General features: G+C 39.5%; 1 protein-coding gene across 2 annotated transcripts in view; it reads left to right on the top strand.

Annotated features, from left to right (window-relative positions):
* LOC107216676 (protein C-ets-1) overlaps positions 1-19,391 on the top strand; it is a 150,521-nt gene that overhangs the window by 114,855 nt on the left and 16,275 nt on the right. For both annotated transcript variants that reach the window (XM_046736227.1, XM_046736228.1), the window contains 3 exons: positions 3,940-4,056; positions 12,544-12,747; positions 15,616-15,879. In XM_046736227.1, the coding sequence (XP_046592183.1) occupies positions 3,940-4,056; positions 12,544-12,747; positions 15,616-15,879 (585 nt within the window). The remainder of the gene's footprint in view (positions 1-3,939; positions 4,057-12,543; positions 12,748-15,615; positions 15,880-19,391) is intronic.

The following is a 19,391-nucleotide window of genomic DNA, read 5'->3' as shown; positions in this document are numbered from 1 at the left end:
CAAAATCGATTTGCTCTGAATCGTTTTCGCGAATTTACTTCTTTGAAGAACAAAAATTTTTCGACCAATATGAATTGGTTCAGGTGATGCAGTATAAAAAAAACAAGCATAAATTGAAACGTAAGAAAAAAACGTGTGAAACATAAATTCGTATCTTTTAAATTCAATATTCAATTAGATTTTTTTCACTTTTCAATTACTCGTTTCTCTCAAACCAATAATTTCCTCACTTTCTTTTTTGTATAAAAATTTTCGTTTTTTATCACAGAAAAATCGAACTATTCATTCGAAAATTCGGTTTCCTTGTTTCTGATAGTAATGAAAATCAAACCCGTGGTCTAAATAAATCTAAAACATGGTCGAACATGACTTTTTTTTATTTGTAAACTATACACCGTAATTAAAAATTACTAAAATCGTCGACGACGAAGGTCAGACGTGTAGATCGTAGGTTTGCGGTAGAATGCCTCATATATATATATATATGTCGCAGGGCAAAGCGATCTCAACTTCAAGCACGCAAATGGTCTAATTACGAATATTTATGCAAATATATGTGAAGCGCGCGATCGGTGAAACGGCGATCAGAGGTCGTCGCGGGGTCAATAATTTACATCTGCATCTGCATTTCGATTGATTATTATCCGTTTCGTTCTGTTTAAAAGAAAAAAAAAAAGAAAAAAAAGAATTCCTCTTTTTTTCCCTCAGATCGTTTTTCCACGACTTTTACCCGAGTTGTTTTTTCTCTCTCTTTTTCCTTGATTCATGCATGTATATATATATATATATATATATATATATATATATATATATATATATATATATATCTGCATAAATTACATTTAATCGAAATGTTGCTGCACGATTTCACACGCGGTTTGCGGTGTCGCAGAAGTTTTTCATTTATTCATTCGATCGTTGATTCGAAGTGTTTGTTCGGAGAAAGAAAGAAAAGAAACTAGTTCAATTAATTCCTTCCGATGAAACTTTGTGAGAAAAACCGTTTGACGCGCTTTCAACACTGTTGAAATCATTCTTAGAAGTCGGATTGTGAATAACGAAACTTTGCTACACCTACTCTCAATCATCTCGCATTACACGTCGAAAGAGAAGAAAAGAAGCGAGAGAAGAGAAAAAAAAAAAAAAAAAACAACAATAATTCGAAGTTTGTCGTACTGAATATAATATCTGTAATAGATGAAATCTTCAAGTATCGTTTATGCGTTATATTGTCTTAGTTTTTTTTATTCATTTATTTATTTATTTATTTATTTTCTCTGCCGATCGTCGATTACCGAAAAACAATTGATCACGCACAGCAGGCTTTGAGCGCTAAATCGATCAATTGTTTAATTCTCATTCCGTTATACGCGTCCTTAGGCTCGTGCGATGCCGTTGTTGTATAATAACAATAAGAAACTTAAACTCACCTGCGACGCATCGAACCCTACGCACATTTAATCCACGTATGTACGACGCGTCGTTGTAACACGAATATAAACTTCGGGTAGCTGACCTACGCGTGACAAAATTTAGATTCCTTGACGGTAGTTGCTTATACGTATAATGTTTATTCCTCTATACGTACGATTTATACATACATCGAGGCACGTGAAACGATAGATCCGATAGCATTGTATATTAAATAACGTACCAGAGAAACAAGGGAATCGAGTCGTTGACGTTCGATTAAGGAAAAAAAGGAAAACTACGAAAACTTAAATTGAAATTGAAAATATATATATATATATATATATACATATCCTTTTTCTTTCAAACTACACTTCAGATACGCTGGGTCTAAGAGTTGTGTTAAAAAAAAAAGAAATTGCGACCGCGTTTTTCGTTTTATATTTCATAAAAAAAAAAATAATTATTGCAAAACCGATCCGAGACATCGACGTAGAATCTTGATCAAGATGTCACGGAACGCCCCGTATATACGCGAGTGGCCTGTCATTGCTCAGGCCAATATAGCTTAAATTTAGTCACACCGGTAAGAGACTCATACGACTCGTGTATGCGTGCATTAACGCACGCATGGACGAAGCTCGCGGTCGCGAAACACCTGCGATTAACAGCTTCGTATTATACTTATTAAAACGCAACCGCGAGCATATGTTATAATCTGCCAAGAGATATCATATAATATACGTATAATTATCATAACGCGGATGAATTTAACCATCGAGTTTAATTATGCAAGCGTATACAATAATAATAATAATAATATAATATTTAATAATAGTAATAATAGTAACAGGAATAGTAATAATAATTGCGAAATACGAAGAGAAAAATGGTAATACGGGTGAAATTGAAAGTTGAAATATATATTATACAGAATAAAAAAATATATATATATATATATAAATTTGTGTGCTTACAGTTGGATAAAAATATGGTTGGGGAATATTTCGATCTCATTTTTTTCTTTATATATTACAATTATACTTATTATATTTATCTAATCTTCGTCTATTGTCGAATTTTCGCAGATCTTGCATCTTTGACGTGCGTGTGTTATCTTAGTACACTGAGAAAAATTTCATTTGTTGCAGTAACTAGAAAAATTGAGTAAAACATGTATCGTTAAAAAAACTGTTTGAATATCAGTGGAATTGCGAAAAACGAGATACGCCTAACCATTTTGCGCTATCGTCGATCTTTTTTTTGGTAAATGCAACGCAAAATCAGTTTGTGAGATTTACTCTACTTTTTTAGCTGAACAAGGCTTTAACGTCAATTTATCGTTGCACGAGCGTTAATTTTTCCGCAACAGTTGCAAGAAAATATAGCAACGGCGATCGTAATGATAAAGAATAGCAACGGATACCAGACTTTCCGTTAACGGCTAGAAAACTAATTTTCATTTTCTACCCGGAACTATATTTTTCGATAGTGGTAAAAACTGAAGACAGTCAAGGACCGAGCTGTAACCGTAACTAGAAAATTTCTTTGAGCGTATGAAAGTTGGTCCCGCGATGTATTTTTCGCCGTATGTAATATAACAAGCACCTGCCGCACCGGACAGTTGCGACCCTCCGGTGGTGCAGGGACGATTGTATCTAGGATACGATCCCCTCGTCCTGACCCTCGACACCTGACGCACCGATCTACCCCCACCCCTACCTCCGACACCAACCAAGAACTGTGTGAAGTGCCCCGAACTCGCCTTCTCACAACGGACGGACATCGCCCTGCCTTTTATTAATTAACGTATTTTATGTGTCGCTTATAGTTTGACGAAAATTGCACACTTGTCGTAGATGAACGTTTTTCTTTTTTTCTTTTTTTCTCTCTTTCTTTCTCGTGTCCAGCATTTAAAAAATCCGACATGAATCATTTTCAAATTGCTTATATTTTGAAAAATTCTCTCTCTCTTCTCTCTCTCTTCTCTCTCGACGAATGAAATTGACACGTTTTTATTTTACTAGAGGAGAAATTTGGACACGTGTTGTTAGGTACTGATTATAAAACGAGTCTGTGTGTGTATGTGTGTGTACGTATTTTAGAACGATGAAAAGATAGAACGAGAAAAAAAAGACACTTTGACAATCGACCAATTTTAATATCCGAATTGCCACGATTGCATGTGTAAAATAATAATGCAGAATATAATAACTTGGTTAAGTTTACTCGGATCGATGAAAAATCTGTAAGTTCTATTGATCTGTTAATTGAACTGTTGAAACTATTGTTATTATTATTCTTTTTTGTTATCCGGTTGAAAGAACTTTAATCCATAGATCCATGTGTTCACATTCGTAAAGATAAATTTATTCCACTTCACGAACGAACAAAAAGCTGCAGTTTATCACGAATTGAAGGAATTCATCGGTTGGATTGGTAAGAATTTGAGATTGAATTGACGAAAAATGACTTTCATCGAAATTTGGGATCACAGCGATAACGGGTTTTTGTTTCTCTTCGTTACAGACATTCCGGCGCAGGTCCCACCGCTGACGCCTGGTACCAACAAGAAGATGACCGAGGCCTTAAAGGCTTCTTTTGCCTCGTGGGAAAAAGAACAGATTCGTCTCAACATAACTAAAGGTAATCATCCATTTCCATCGTCGTATCTTAAATTTCAAAATTGACTTTCTACTATTTTCATCTGAATTTTTGTTTTCAACAAACGACTTTTCCGTAGTAATCTTTTTTTTTTATCTGTCAGTATTTTTCACATACTCGTGACGCAGTTTTAATTGTTCGTCGTAAGAGGCGTTCTCCACCAACTCATAGTCAGTTGCTTCTTTGTGTTTTTTTTTTTTTTTTTTGTCTCTTTTTATTATCTTCTCGGATCTGTTCCAGAATTGGTTATATTATTTATACAGTAGTACTACTCGAAGGTACTCAATGTTAATATTTTACATCTTTTAATTTACCCGTTTCGGAAATGGTTCTTTTTCTTTTTTTTAAACTCGTATATCATGGAAGATTGGTGTTGAGGGAAAAAACAAAAGTGTAACATATATATTTCATGAAATAGTTAATCAAAAACACGACTTTTTTGTCTTTAAATATCTTTTGTCCGACTGCAATTTTCCATGATGTACGGATTGAGGAAAAAAAAAAAAATGTGGCTGAGTTGGTGGAGAACGCCTCATAAACAGTTTACATTTTTTCCCATACAAGTGTGTAATCTTGTATCGTTCGCACGTTGATACAAAATGTCTGCAAGAGAAAAAAAAGAAGTAAAAAAGACGTATGTAATAACCTTTCGATATAAAAAAAAAAAAAAAATCGATTTCGCTAACCGAAACGTAGAAATAAACGAAGCAGATAAAAAATAAAATTGTTTCGATTTTCGACACTAATTGCAAAGCGAAAAGCCATTAACATTTGTAATCGAAATACGGCCGAACACCAGATGCTAAAGTAAATTAAATTTGCACATGTTCACATGTGTTTGTACATAATATATATTACACCGTATATCGTGCATGTGAGTAATATAGCTACATATATATGTGATGAAATTGCTCGCAGCCTTCGAAAGTTGGATAAAGCCTAAAATCGACGAAGCGAAACTCGAATTTCACAATTCTAGCTCAACAGGCATAATCGCGTGCCTCCTTCTCCGTCTTTTTTTTCCTTCTCTTTCTCTCTCTCTCTCTCTCTCTCTTTCTCTCTCTATCTCGCTCTCCCTCTCTTATACTGCACTATAACCATGCGATCATCATCATCGTCCGGAATAACCTCACCTCGTCGTATTGCAGTGATTGCGAATTTGTTTCGTTCGAGGTCTGCAGCCGAGCGGAATCGAGTTAAAACTTCAATTGCGCGCAATTATTCGCGCATTTCGTTTTTACACATTACATCGTTACCTAATCACTGTTTATTATAATTTAAACTCACCACAGACGCTTTCAATATCAAGTATCAACGATTCTCATTGCCAATTATCTTCACGCCGAAACGTCAAAGCGACAATTTTTTGTCGACGGTGAAATATATTATTTTTTTTCTTTCTTTCTCTTCAACGTTGAATCACCGTTGCGATCACCGTTTCATCAGGCCGAAAATCATTTTAACGACAAAATTTAAGAAAGCCTCAATTCGCAATGAAAATATTCGTAACTTTGACCGTAACTTACGAGACAGGAACAAAAAAAAAATCAATCAAGAAAATTGCCATTCGTTTGAAAAACTTGCCCTTGTATCAATTTTCCCAAAAAAATGTCCGATTCCAACAAAAAAAAAAACAAATGATTTCGTAACTTCTTGTCCTTTCAAAAATTTTTGTCTCCTCCCGTCGAAAACGCGTATCAATATTTAACGAGATGATAAAAGTTTGACTACTCATTTAGAACGGGTCATCCTGTATAAATTTTTAATTTTAATGTTTTTTTTTTTTTTTTCTCCTGCACATACACGCAACACGCTTCATCGAACCTCGTTGCGTTACATGTTGGTAATAATAGTTTCGCAACATTCGTAAGATTTGCGTATGCAACACATCGTACCCATGTAACAAACATCGCGCGTTCGTAAGGACGATGAGGTCAGAGACCAAGTAGCCGAGCGAAGTTGAAGCTGTTGGCTAGTTATCCAGGGTTTAAGGACGGCGGTACCCGGAGGGCGGGAGAGTTGGTGTAGTAGGTACAGCGAGGGCATGTAGACCGGAAGTAACGTCACACCCGCGTGGCTCTGAATGCGCATACCGGATGTGTGGCATCGGCTCTCCATCAGAACCATCAACATCGCATTCACAATTCGTCTATCCGTCCATCCATCCCCCTCTCTTCTCTTGCCCCCCTTTTGTCTTCTACCTCCACGTACCTTCGCAGCCGAGATCGCGTCTCTGTAATTGTCAATCATTACAATCATTCTCTCTATCTATCTCTCTCTCTCTCTCCCCCTCTCGTCCTCATTTTCACCTCTCATTTCGTGCAATTTCGGTGCAATGTACCTTGTGAAGCAGTGTGCACGTCAGACTCTCTCTCTCTCTTTTTTTTCTACCTCTTCGATTGTTCTCGACATCCTCGGTCATTTGCGAAAAAAAGTATATCATGGTTTGTGTAATAAACTGTCGTGAACGATTATTTTTTTTTTTTTTTTTTTTTTATTCACGACAAGCGAACGAAAAGTGGCAGTTTTGCGGGACGCGAGTGGTCAACTTTTTCTCCCTAGGGACGAAAAGAGATCTCGTCCCAAGGGACGAGAGCGGAGCAAGTCCCGCTAAACTGGTACGCAAAGTTCCATTTTTCATGCACGTGTGATGATGAAAGAGAAAATAAAGGAAAAAGAGAACAAATATTCCATCCGCGATTTTCTTTTTTCAATCATTCGCAAATGGCAGCAGTTATCGTTGATGAATATTTCTCGCGAATAACTTGTATTTACAATAATGTAAACTGTATAATACGAGTCTCTTTTATATACTTGAATATTTTTTACGGTTTGATGGATTTACTGTAATAAACTTATTTTCATCAATTATCAAATAAGTGGCGAAAGAAAAAATCAATTTATTTATTATTAAATGAATAAAATGCACAATTGCTTTGACTTGAACACATTTTTTGGATTTTTAGCTCATCGTCGGCTATTTTCTAAATAAAAACAATTATTTCGTTCGTTATTCCAGACGATATATATAATTGTAAATCAGATGATTCAGAAATATCAATTTTTCTAACAGACATTGTTCATTCTTTGTTTTTCTAGTTACGAAATTTATAATAACGAGGAGATCGACAGTCAAAATTACATTTTCCTCGACATCGATCGCTTCGTTTTCTTTTTGTTACTTTAAAAAATTTTGCACACGCACACACGTGCGTTCGCGTGTTTGTTTGCCAAAATTCGCATACTCGAAATCGAATCGCATTATACATATAGCGCGTATAAATTTCGTGGATCTTGAATTCGTTCAAGATGAAATTTAATTGCGAGTTTTCCAATATCTTGTGGATATGTAATATTCTTCGTCACAGTAAAGCATGCATGTATCTACGTACGTGTATATACATACATACATACATACATATATATATATATGTATATATATATATTGTACCGGCATACGGCCTCCCGGTGATGTGTTGATAAATGCGAACCGTGATCCGTATGATCGTTGATTTACTTATAGCGTTATATACGTATGCAAAAGCCCCCGCATGTTAGGCATAAAGTTTCATCAACGAGGCAATAATTTACACGTCAATGCTATACAGAAGGAAGAGATTTGTTGAAGTATATATATACTGATATTTATTTGACCTTGGACCAAAATGGCGATCAAATATGGCGAAACGAGCGTTTAGATATGTTTCCCTCCCCCCCCCCTTTTTTGTTATACCCTGCAATTCGAAATATCGTCGGTTGGTTGTAAAAAGAAAAAAAAAGAAAAGAAAATAAAAGAAAAAAAATAGCATCGACGAATAAATGGATGAAATTGTACAAATTTTTAATTCGCGTTGTTTCGTATAACTATAAGACGCCGTTTCTCTGATTAAACTCAAAAATATCAAGTACGTAGTAAATTTTTCATTGTTTACATTTTTTTTTTTTTTTGTACGGTAAATACGAAAGATCCTTTATCCAAAACACGTCGATATCGACTGAAAAGATTTGCAGTTTTCGTTCACCGATTTTAGATAGATGTGAAATATCGTCAGTTTGCGAATTTCTATTCTTCTTTGAATTATCGATGCTCGGTTATGACCATTTTGCGATATCGTTAAGAATGCGGCGAACAATTTGTCGAATACTTGAAATACTTAAACGGGAAGGTTTCCACACCGTTGAACCGTTTGGCTTATCTCTATGGCAGCGGCGTTGGCGAGGAAAATGTCGGTTGTTTGCGATACAGGTAAAGTTCTGACAGGTGACTTGCTTCTAAATCAACACAGGCCGCGCTTTCTAGGCGGTTTCTTTCTCAATTCACAAGCCAAATAACTAAAAGAAAATACGAACGAATAATGTAAACGGGGATCTCCTTCCTTTACTATATACTCTACATCCACACCCATACAAACGCAACTTGTTTCTTCTCATTTTTCGCCTCTTTCTACCACCATCACCCACGTCTCCCATTTTTTCTCAATCTTTGTCTAACTTTATCTAACATTTTCTCGCGTGGACGTCGACGACTCTTGTGTCTTTGTACATAATATTATACGTATGTAACTTACGACGCGTATACGATCATACACGGGGTCGATTCTTATCGCCCACTTCGACTCTCCTAATAACCTTTATTACCTTCGTGCTGTCGCAAACATCGTACCTTATATACGTGGGTATTTGTAGGTCTACATATATGTGGATATATATATATATATATATATAAGCTAGTTGGAAAAATTCCTGTGAAATCCCGCCGTGGAATACAGGGAGAAACGTATAAATAGGCGCAGGATATATAAAGAACTCTGTTCGATCGATAGGAGGAGAAAACTTCTCTTAATACTTGAGGGGATACCTGGAATAGGGTGACAAAGATTCCTTTTTGTTTCTTCTTTTTTTCATATATATATATATATGTAACATACATTTTTATATTTTTATATCTCTTCGACATAGCGAAAACGAGAAATTCCTTTCACATGAATATTTCAAACAAGCTGTGGCAGAATTTAAATTCAAATGTGAAATAAAATTCTATGCACGGTACAATATCATTCGAAAATTGTCCCAAAAATGTTTCGAAAATAATCAGAAATGTTGGGAGAGAAAAATAAAAAACAAATAAAATAAAAGGCGTCGCAGAAAACTTTCCGAGATTCCTCAAGTGTTGAATTTTAGTTTCTGCTTAGAATGTCAGTGGTGATAATTTTTTATGAGAAACGTTTCAAAAATCTTTTCCATCTTGAGAATAGAAAAGTGAAAAAGAAGATGATAAATACATGTATCTATCATCGAAAGGTCAGAAATAAAGAAATGGCACGGGTTCGACGAATTTACTATTGCGATTTCGTGGAATTCGTGAAATTTCTTTACTTCTGCGTCAAATGAAAATTCATTAATTGTGTATGTATAATGGATCTGTTGAGCCCTTTTTTTCCACCACCGATATTTTGAGATACATACGTGAACGCCGAAATCTACCAGGTCACCGGACTTAAATGAGGGTGAAGTTAGTAACGTTAACGTGACGAATATCAAGAAGAAAAGAACCATTATTACACCATTTTGGTAATTACTTTCAACAAAGAGTTGGATTTTCAAAAAAATATGAGTATATTTTATTTGTCATGGGTGATAAGTAAATTTCGGACATTTCTAAAAGTGCGATGTAACAATTTTTAGTTTCGGTTACAAAATGGTTAGGCGTACCTCGTTTTTCCTAATTCCAACAATATTCAAAGAGTATTTTTTAACGATACCTGTTTTACTCAATATTTCTAGTTACCAACGTTTACTAACCTCATCATCATCCCCCTTAACCACGTATCGATACTCTGGATGTAGGTTACACTCGACTAGCCGTGTGCATACCTCTGATACGTACATATGTAGGTATATATATATATATATGTATTCACATACGCGATACGTGCGTCGTATACCGCATGTGATTCGAAAACGTTACAGGGCTCCGCATTGTGTATTGTATCCATTATAGCTGTTGAGCATCATCATCGCGAGGCTTTTGGGTCGTGTGGCTCGCGCCAATGGTGAAGTTGTTGGAGAGATGTTGTGTAGAGAAGTTGTGCATGTATAGAGACGAATGGATAGATAGACAGTCCGGACTAAGCTAGATGGTGTGAAGTGTGAAAAAGAGAGAAAGAAAATAAATGAAAGAAAGAAAGAAATAAGGAGAGACAAACACGTCTGTAAATCGTGTGTGCACGACGCACTGATCGTGCAGTGTCGTTAAAAGGTTGTAATACCCAAAGCTCATTCGTAAAGAGAGAGCCGTTCACGGCTTATAACCAGAAGAATAAGAAGAATAAGAAGATGAGGAAATAGAAAAAAGGAGGAATAAAGAGGGGCAGAGCACCTCTTAACAATGCTGACAAGGAATAAGTAAGGCAAACATCGACACAATCCTCAAACATCGGTGTCGGCCCCTTTGAACCTAAAGCGTGCGGTGTGACGTTTATACGTCTCCCTCCCCCTCCACCCCCTCCCACCCCCTCAGCCCCCAAAAACAGACGCCCTTCTGCCCCCCCGCGAGACGCGCGCGCCGTCAGTTTGAGCTTCGCACACCGATTTCTACGTTCTTCTTTCTTGCAGCAGTTCACTCTTGTGTCTTTTTTTCTCCCCCCCCCCCCCCCCCTCTATTTCCTTTTTATCAACATCCTCCTATATAAACTGAACTTCGAAGTGTGTGTGTGTGTGTGTGTGTGTGTGTGTGTGTGTGCGTGTGTGCACAGCTTTACATGTATATGCATATGTACATGTATAAATATGTACACGTATAACGGTTGGGCAAACTCCATTCATTCAACTTTCTGGATCTTGGAATACTCGCAGCGGTTTTTCCATCGGTCACCGATGGTTAAATATCGTTTGACAAGATAGTCATTCCTAGATACTTCCCACGAATGTCACTCGCACGTTTTCTTTATTGCATTATTTATTTATTTCATTATTCGTCTGCCGACGTGTCGCGTGTAACGTATAAGGTAACGAGGCTGACGACGTCAGTTGACGTTCGTGCAATCGTTCACGTTTCCGGGTAATTGATATTTAGCAATGTTACGAATGGGATTGGCTGAAATTCAGTTAAACGTGATAAAATGAAACGCTGCAAGTTTACTGAATATTGTTATCCCCCCGACCCTTGTTTGGCAGCGTTTCGTTACATTAACTTTGCTAACTTCAACCTCATCGTACTTAACTACTCTGCACTACGTCTTACGATTGACGCTTAGTAGAGAGTCCTGGAAAAGTGTAGTACCTACTAATCTGTTGACAGGGACAGATACGCGACCGTACGTTGTTATATCTTGTGTCGATGTAATACCTATATATCTGTAGTGATGAGATTTGAAAAAAGGAAAAAGAAAGAAAAAAAGAAAGAAAGAGAAAAAATAGTCACGAGTACGGAGTGGAATAAAATGAAGCGAAACGATCGAGCGAATTGATATTCTCTCTGTATTTTACTCGATTGTTCATTGGTATAGTCAGACGGGTACTCATCCATAGTCATTGGCACTATACTTATCGGAGTACATAAATATACTGAACTCGGAATTAATATGGACGTGGACGAACTATCATATGCGGTTTTGCAGACACGTTTCGTGGAATGATATGCTCGGATTTATTCCCTGTATTCATATCCTTGGATTCTTATTCCGCTTTGACGTCTCTTTTTTATCACAACTTCTTATTCATTCGTTTTACTGTATTGTTTTTCTTGTCGGTTGATGATAATTACGATTGTGACTAACGGGGTGATGATAACTTGTAACAATATATAACGGGACTTTCCTTGCATCTATTTTTAATTCCGTATCGTTATTGCGTGCATGTATGTATGCTGTTGTAGCAATGTTCCAATAAACCTTTAATTTTTATTCTATTCTAGAACGGGTGTCGGTCGTTTTTTCAACTCTTAATCAATTTCTCCCACAACGGTTTTTCATTACGGACAGGACTGTGTACCCTATGGCGTAAAGGGACATGGGCACCACTAGTGTGTGCATATAATAACTCGCTTTGCGTTGCTGGTACGAAACAATGAAGTAGGAGACACGAAAGGAGTGCAAATATGGGCGCGAGCAACGCCAATGGGACATTCCAATGTTTCGCGGTATTGTTTCTACCAAAATGGTTAGATAAATATTTATCGAAATGTGTGTTCACTGCAGAGGTTTGACGTAACTAACCAACGCTGCTCGGTCGTAAAACTCGGTATTACATTATATTATATCGTACACGCGTTGAAAATAATATGTCTATATACGTAACGTATACACGTACGTCAGTTTCTTGTTAATCATTGAACGTTTGTTGCCCTCGTTGCGATATCGAAACCATTTCCGGGAATAATGCCATCTCTAGGTACAGAAAACGATGAATGAAATATGCTTTTACAATTGGTTGATGTCTTTCACATTTCTCTCTTATTCCCTGTTTCAGATCCCAGACAATGGTCAGAAACGGCAGTAGCTCACTGGCTCCAGTGGGCAATCAGGGAATTCTCACTGGAGGGTGTAGCGATGCAGCCGTGGCAGCACATGACCGGAAAACTGATATGCGCGATGGGCAAGGAGTCGTTTTTGGCAAGGGCGCCAGCGTTCATGGGCGACATACTGTGGGAGCACCTCGAGATACTTCAGAGAGGTGAGTGTTATGGGCGGAGTCGAAAACTTGCGTGCGAATTTTTTATTTTATTTTTTACTCCAAACCATGGAACGAAAGGTATACGAAAAAACTAGGAAGACCCATCCCATTATCAAAAAAAAAAAAAAGAAAGAAAAAAAAAGAAAAGTAAACCTGCGAACGCGTTTTTCAAACGTGGGAGATAAAAGCTCAACAAAAGCACAATGCAACGTGATTCTGACGGTGTGCTACGCCGGGCTGCAGAATGAACAACTATCGCATAATGCCACGCCATTCGGTAACGTGTACTTAGGGCTGCAGCGAAGAGGAAGAAGAAGAAGAAGAAGATGATGTTGATGATGATGATGAATTGGAGAAAAATAGGGGAAAAGTGAATCGGAGATCAGACCCTGCGAGCAATCCACCAGACTTTTCATTCGGGGTATGCGGAGGGTGAAGGGCCAACACGCCCTCGAAAATCCCTCCACCCCCGAACCCCCTTTCCCGCTTTGATGTCCCATAGAAACTCGAACACCGGATATTCGGAAGAGTCTCTTCTCTTCGTGGGTCCAACGATACCTGACGCATAGGGGTCGGGGCCTTACAGATCCGCGTTAACAACCACTGCAGTGTGCAAATCCACTGCCTGCCACTGCTGCACGCGCAATAGACTCGGAATAATATAACGTCTATATAGCTCACAGATGCGGCCGTATAACGACCGGACGAATGTACTCGAATTACAAGGAATCCACTTTGGAAAACGAAAATCAGGTGCAGCGTCGATTCATCCATCTTTCCAGGTACCCTACCTGTTAACGTTCCTCCTCTTCGCCTTGAATCCGTGTTGTGTTGCTTCGGCCAGTCCACGTGCCCCCCATCCCCCAAAAGCAATGCTATTCTAGAGTGAAACTTAGCCTTTTAGTTCACGTCCCTTATAATTGTCATCACCGTTCGATTTCTATACGCGGCATTTCAATGGGGCCCGAGCTCCTTGACCAGGAGTCCTCGTGGATTCTTTCCCGATTTCCGGTATATGGATATCTCGTAATCACAATGCTGCAAAGCGGGTCACTATGTTCATGTCATCGTCAAATTTTCATCCAATATTCTCGAGGTGGTCTTCATTGTCTTTCTATTTTAGAAATTTAAAAAAAAAAAAACGGAACGTCGGTACTACGTCTACAGAATTCGCTAGTGTAGGAGATATTCGATGCGTTTAACGAGTGTGTGAAAAGGCGCAGAGTAGGGGAGAAGCTGTCTGATGAAGCGGCGCCGTCCTATGTGTATATGTAGACAGGAAGCAGAGGTTCACCCATGATTTAACTTCACCTCCATAAGCAAAGTTCCATGGTTCCTTGTAATCGAGCGTGTCGCACCTGACACTCGATAGTTCGTCATTGTAACGAGAGAGAGAAAGAGAGAGAAAGAGAGAGAGAGAGAGAGAGAGAGTAGAGTGTGAATGGGTACAATATTATTTCCCAAACTTTCGAGGGGAATTTTTGGGGCGTTGAAAACGGCTTACCGGCATCGAACGAACGATTTCGAGTAACTGTTCATTTTATTCCTATGTATCAGTGAACATGCAACGAACATTCACGCAGGCACGCTTTTTTTTTAAGCCTTGGTACGCGAAACTCTCGCACGGGAACAAAGAGAACGACAACGGCAAAAACAAAGTGGAACAAAAAAGAATATGAGAAAATGAGAAATTGAAAAAAATTTAATGAACTAAAATAGCGATGAAAAAGAAATTCGAAACAATGCAACGGCAAAAACATCAACTGTTCATCCGTTGCTCGGCGACACGCGTTACACATCACTGGCCGTATACCCGACCGATTAAAAGTCTTTCAAACATAATCATTTCGACTTCATTGTCGCCACAAATTCATTACGGTTAATGGAAATTAACGAATTAGCCGTATTTAGAAAAATTTCTGGCTACTCTACAGAAAAAATGGTGTCCGAAGTACCTATTCTTGAGCATAACCAAAGGGGTTTGATATGATCGTGGCAAATTCTCTGTTATGTCAAATCCAGCAAAACCAGAGTACGCCTGTTTAATAAGAGACATTTGACATTCCATCATTTCTGTTTCCAAATTAGATCATCTACTGATCGTTAATTATAAAGAGTGAGAGAAAATACAGAGGATGCATGTAATAAAAATGAAAAAAAAAACCTAACGAATACACAGAGGTATGCATACGTCGACCTGAGGTGAATACAATTTATATATACATGTAGAATGTAAAATTGGGTAAGTGAGCAAAGAGTGTGGATCGGTTTGATTCCGCGAACGGGAGCGGATATTAAGAAACACTTAAGAAACGAACGAACGAACACCAACGTCTCGAGAGGTTGTTTGAGTTCCCACCTATCCGTACGAAAGATCTTGTATATACATACACATACGTACCCGTGTGTATACCCATTGGTGTATACGATACATGCACAGTACACTGTACACGTATATAAAAGGGAGAGAGAAAAAAAAAAAAAAGAAAGAAGAATGTATGTACTAAAATACTACATCCTCTGACCTCACCGTCGCCTAATACCGCCGACTCATTCATAGATCTTTGTCTGTTGGCTTTTCTTACTCCCTCCTCTACCGTTCTCTCCTCCCTTTTGCGAGAGATTTCATTTGCGGGTTTTATTTATTTTGTTTTCTCTCTCTATCTCTCTCTCTCCGTGTCGTGTTTAAGCTTCACGGCATACCCTGCGGTGTTAGAGGAAGCGAGGATTTTTTTCTTCTCTTTTTCCATACGCCAGTTTTCACTCGACTCTTGAAATCGTTTGAAAACACAGAGACGACGACGACGACGATGACGATGATGATGATGATGATGATGAATTTCTTTTTCTTTTCAATTCTTCTTCCAGAAGTTGACACGGAGAAAGCTTCTCTAGAAAATGTACCCGCCAATCTATACGAGAGCGTGTGCGTCCCGGATCTGGGCGAATTCATGGGCTACCAGGGAACACCCAGCATGGCCACACCGGAACACAAGAGCCCGGCAACCCCGGCTACTCCGCCTGGCACTCCTCAGAGTCAGCAGGGTCAAAACCAGAATCAGGGACAGTCCCAACCACCACCGCCGCCACCGCCTTCCGTGATAACGCTGTCCCGGCAGTATCACAACGACGGTAAGACCATCTAAATCTCATTATCTCTTAAGTGATCGACACGGATTACCATTACCGATACGCATGCTTGTACCTCAGTAACACATTTTTGAGTCTTGGTCTCTCGAGGAGTGGAAATCCGTCGTACCGAAAAACCCAGAACGCAAAGTCCGGGGGTCCTCGCAGGTATACAACTAACTCTCTGTAACTAGAACCAAAACTACGTCGTAAGCGCGTTGCCTCACCGACACGCAAGCGTCAGCTCTTCACGCTGGCTTCACATCAGGTACTCGCAAGTTACCTACTAATGACGGGGTCCGTCCGTTGAGTCGGTGTGGGACTTGGTCGTCCGTGTGTAACACGACTGTAACACACGAGAGGCCCCTCGTATAATGGGGTTTGGTGTTTCATATTTACTCTACCCAACTCCACATTGGAGGATGTGCGAAAGCGTTGAAACCTGCCCGCCGAGTTTCACGTCGTTGCGTCATCCGTGTACAGAAAATCGTTGGGTCCTGTTTCTATTTCCTTTTTTGATAGTTGGACATTTTCAAATATGCGGAAGGACCACCTGGCTCCCAGGTAACAGGTTTCCTCGATCTATCGCTACCACATATACCGATCATTCGTGAAGCTGCCGCGGGATTCCTACGTGCGAGTATCTGGACTTCCTGTTCGTCGATCAGTGGGGCTTCCGAGTTTCGTTCGAAGTCAAAACGGAACGGTCGAGCCCCTCCGAGGAGGCCGTAGTCACCTCTTAGTACACCCTTGACTGGACGATGGAAGAGGAATTGGAACTCGTCTCGCGGTCAGCCGATGGTTAGCCGTGGCAGTCAGGCGGGTAGACGAACGGGGCAGTGATTATTAGGTATTACGTCATCGCGACTGACCACGGACGAATAGGGGAAAGCCTGTAAAGTTGCGAAGGGTCACGGTTCGCCACCCACCCATCTCTACACGCCACCACTCGTACGGTCGCCCAACAGCCAGGCCAAGCCAAGCCAACCCGCTATAACCGTATCCTCGACGATCATCATGACGATCGAAGTACCCTGACTGTTTGCTTGTTCTGCGTTGCGATCACGCTTTTGTGTTTCGTTGTGGGATACCTACCGAAGGTAATCACGGGTAATGACCCTATATACCGTGCCTTCGTTACTCCATGTTTCATGTGTCAAATTACCCTAATTTCTTTACTCAACGTATATAAAATATTTCTTTTTACAAAACGTTGAATCATCATCACTGCAGGATCGCTCTGACGAGTTACAACATTCGGTCGGGTTAAATCAAATCAACGGTTTGAAGTAATCTTAGAGTAATTAAAAGTCATTCTTTTTTTAATTGAATAACCTAACTTGGCTTTTCATAATTCTTCGTTTTTTTTGATTTGCAACTTTGACAAGTACTTTGCTTAGGTAGGTTCTCTTCGACTCTTTAACCTCCCAGAGATTTGACTCCTGTGTCCATTCTCATTGTTTAGCTTTCGTAGTTCAACTTAGCGCAAATGATCTGTGAATCTGGTAGGTATTATGAATATCGGGCATCACTCGATAACAAGACAAAAGAAATTACTCGCTTTACGAATTGTTGATATTCGTGTTCAACCGCTTGACGCAAGTTGAATGTAACTAGGATTCTCTCGAGCTTGATACTTTTACTCGCAAACTCAAGTACACGAACTAAATACACACGCTGAGTTTACGCTGGAGAGAATATTATAAATCGTTGTTCTGAATTTTCGCTTTCGAAATCACGACTGAAGGAGTAGTTTTCTAACACAGTTTTAAAGAGAACGCGGTCGACCGCGTGAATTGTTCTTTCTTTCGTTCGTTCGTTCGTTTTCGTTCGTTTGCCGATGTCTGTTACCAACCAGTCGAACACATGTTACCAAAGTCCTTTCTGTAAATCGTTGGAAGATAATCTTGACCACCAAAAGTCTTGAATATATCTTTTCCACGCCCACACCTCTTGTCAAAGCCTTCCAATTATTTCTATCGTCAACCATCCACGTTCAAATATCACAAGATAAATAAACGGTCGTTTGCACCCAGGTACCAAGATCTTGAACGGTGTTGATAGTCGTCGGTGGGTTTCACCGTCCCATTGAACTTGAGTGTTGTGTGTTTTTCGATAGTAGCTCAACAAGTTTCGAAGCATCTGCCACTCTCTCTCTCTCTTCTTCTCTTTCACTCACTCCACTCGTCCAAGTGCGCAACAATACTCGTGGAAAGTACATTGAGACGAACATCGGGGACATTGCGAGGGACACTTTAGGGGTGGAGCACTTGAGGATATTATAAAGCTATCTGCTCGGGATACCCCTCCCCCTTGTACAGCTTCCGGTCGTAACAACGAGCCTTCATTTTTACCTACCCAACCCTAGAGACAGCCCTGCCTTTCATCATGGATACACTACTGGCAGCTCCGAAAGCTCCACCCCGCATGCTGCTGTGCATGGATACGTACGTGAAGCATAGCGGTAGTGGATCAGATCTGCGCAATTCTTCGCCGCAAGGATGTCTCGTACATGATAATTTAAAATCGTCGAGAATTGGAACCATGAATTTCTATCCAACCCCATTAGTCTTCTCTCTTGTCATTCCAAATTCGTCAAGTTCAAAACTCCTTGGATTTTAAACGCAGAAAGCTCGAACGACAATTCCAAAGCTTCTGAAATCCTAATACTTTGCGCAAAGTGTCATTGATACAGATGATATGCGTCGTCGGTCGTAGAGTGTGGAAAAATTTTCTGCACTTCACTTACGATTGACAGTGTGCGCGATGGTGTCGTAAACGTATTGAGAGAGGGAGAAAGATTTCAAATCCGTATGGTGTTGATAGTCGGATACGTGTCACGGGCAATTTCTATGCCCACACACGAACAGCTGTATTCGTGAATATAATGGAATAGCGGCAAACGTGAAGCACTTGGTTTCGTAGCACGTGCTCCGATGGGGGGATTATCTTTCAGTCCCTCCTCCACCTCTTCTTCCTGCTACTGCTGCTGCTGCTGCTACTGCTGCTGCTGGATCGAGAAAGAAAGAAAAAAGAATTAAAAAAAAATTGTGGTTGTGTCTGGGCCACGGATTTCGCCCGGAAGTATCTACGAGCCCTTGGCCCTCGGAAGCCATCGAAATAAAGGAAGTGCGACACGATCGTGATGTTTGAAGGACAAATGGTGGTCGCGATTTGCGTTACCCACTTATATATACATTCGTAACTTCATTGTACACCGTAAGGTTAGTGTAACATTGATTGACGCGTTCAGATCCAATTACTGACCCTTTTATTTTACATAATTACAAATTTACGTCAGAAATTGTGAATTTCTCGACTACTAAAACAAATTGCTGGATGGTTTAGACGCTGCAAATTTACTTTTTTGGCAACTTTAAAACTTGGGATCAAACGGATACAACCAACGACCGGTCAAGAATTGGGACAGGGTCAATAACTGGTACACTTGTCTTAACCCGATAACCTTGGAGATGTTATAACGCGAATTGACGGCCTCAACTTCCGAATGCAAC

The sequence above is a fragment of the Neodiprion lecontei genome, chromosome 4, assembly GCF_021901455.1.
Source record: "Neodiprion lecontei isolate iyNeoLeco1 chromosome 4, iyNeoLeco1.1, whole genome shotgun sequence".
Classification (NCBI taxonomy): Eukaryota; Metazoa; Arthropoda; class Insecta; order Hymenoptera; family Diprionidae; genus Neodiprion; species Neodiprion lecontei.
This window is presented reverse-complemented; position numbering and strand designations above follow the sequence as displayed.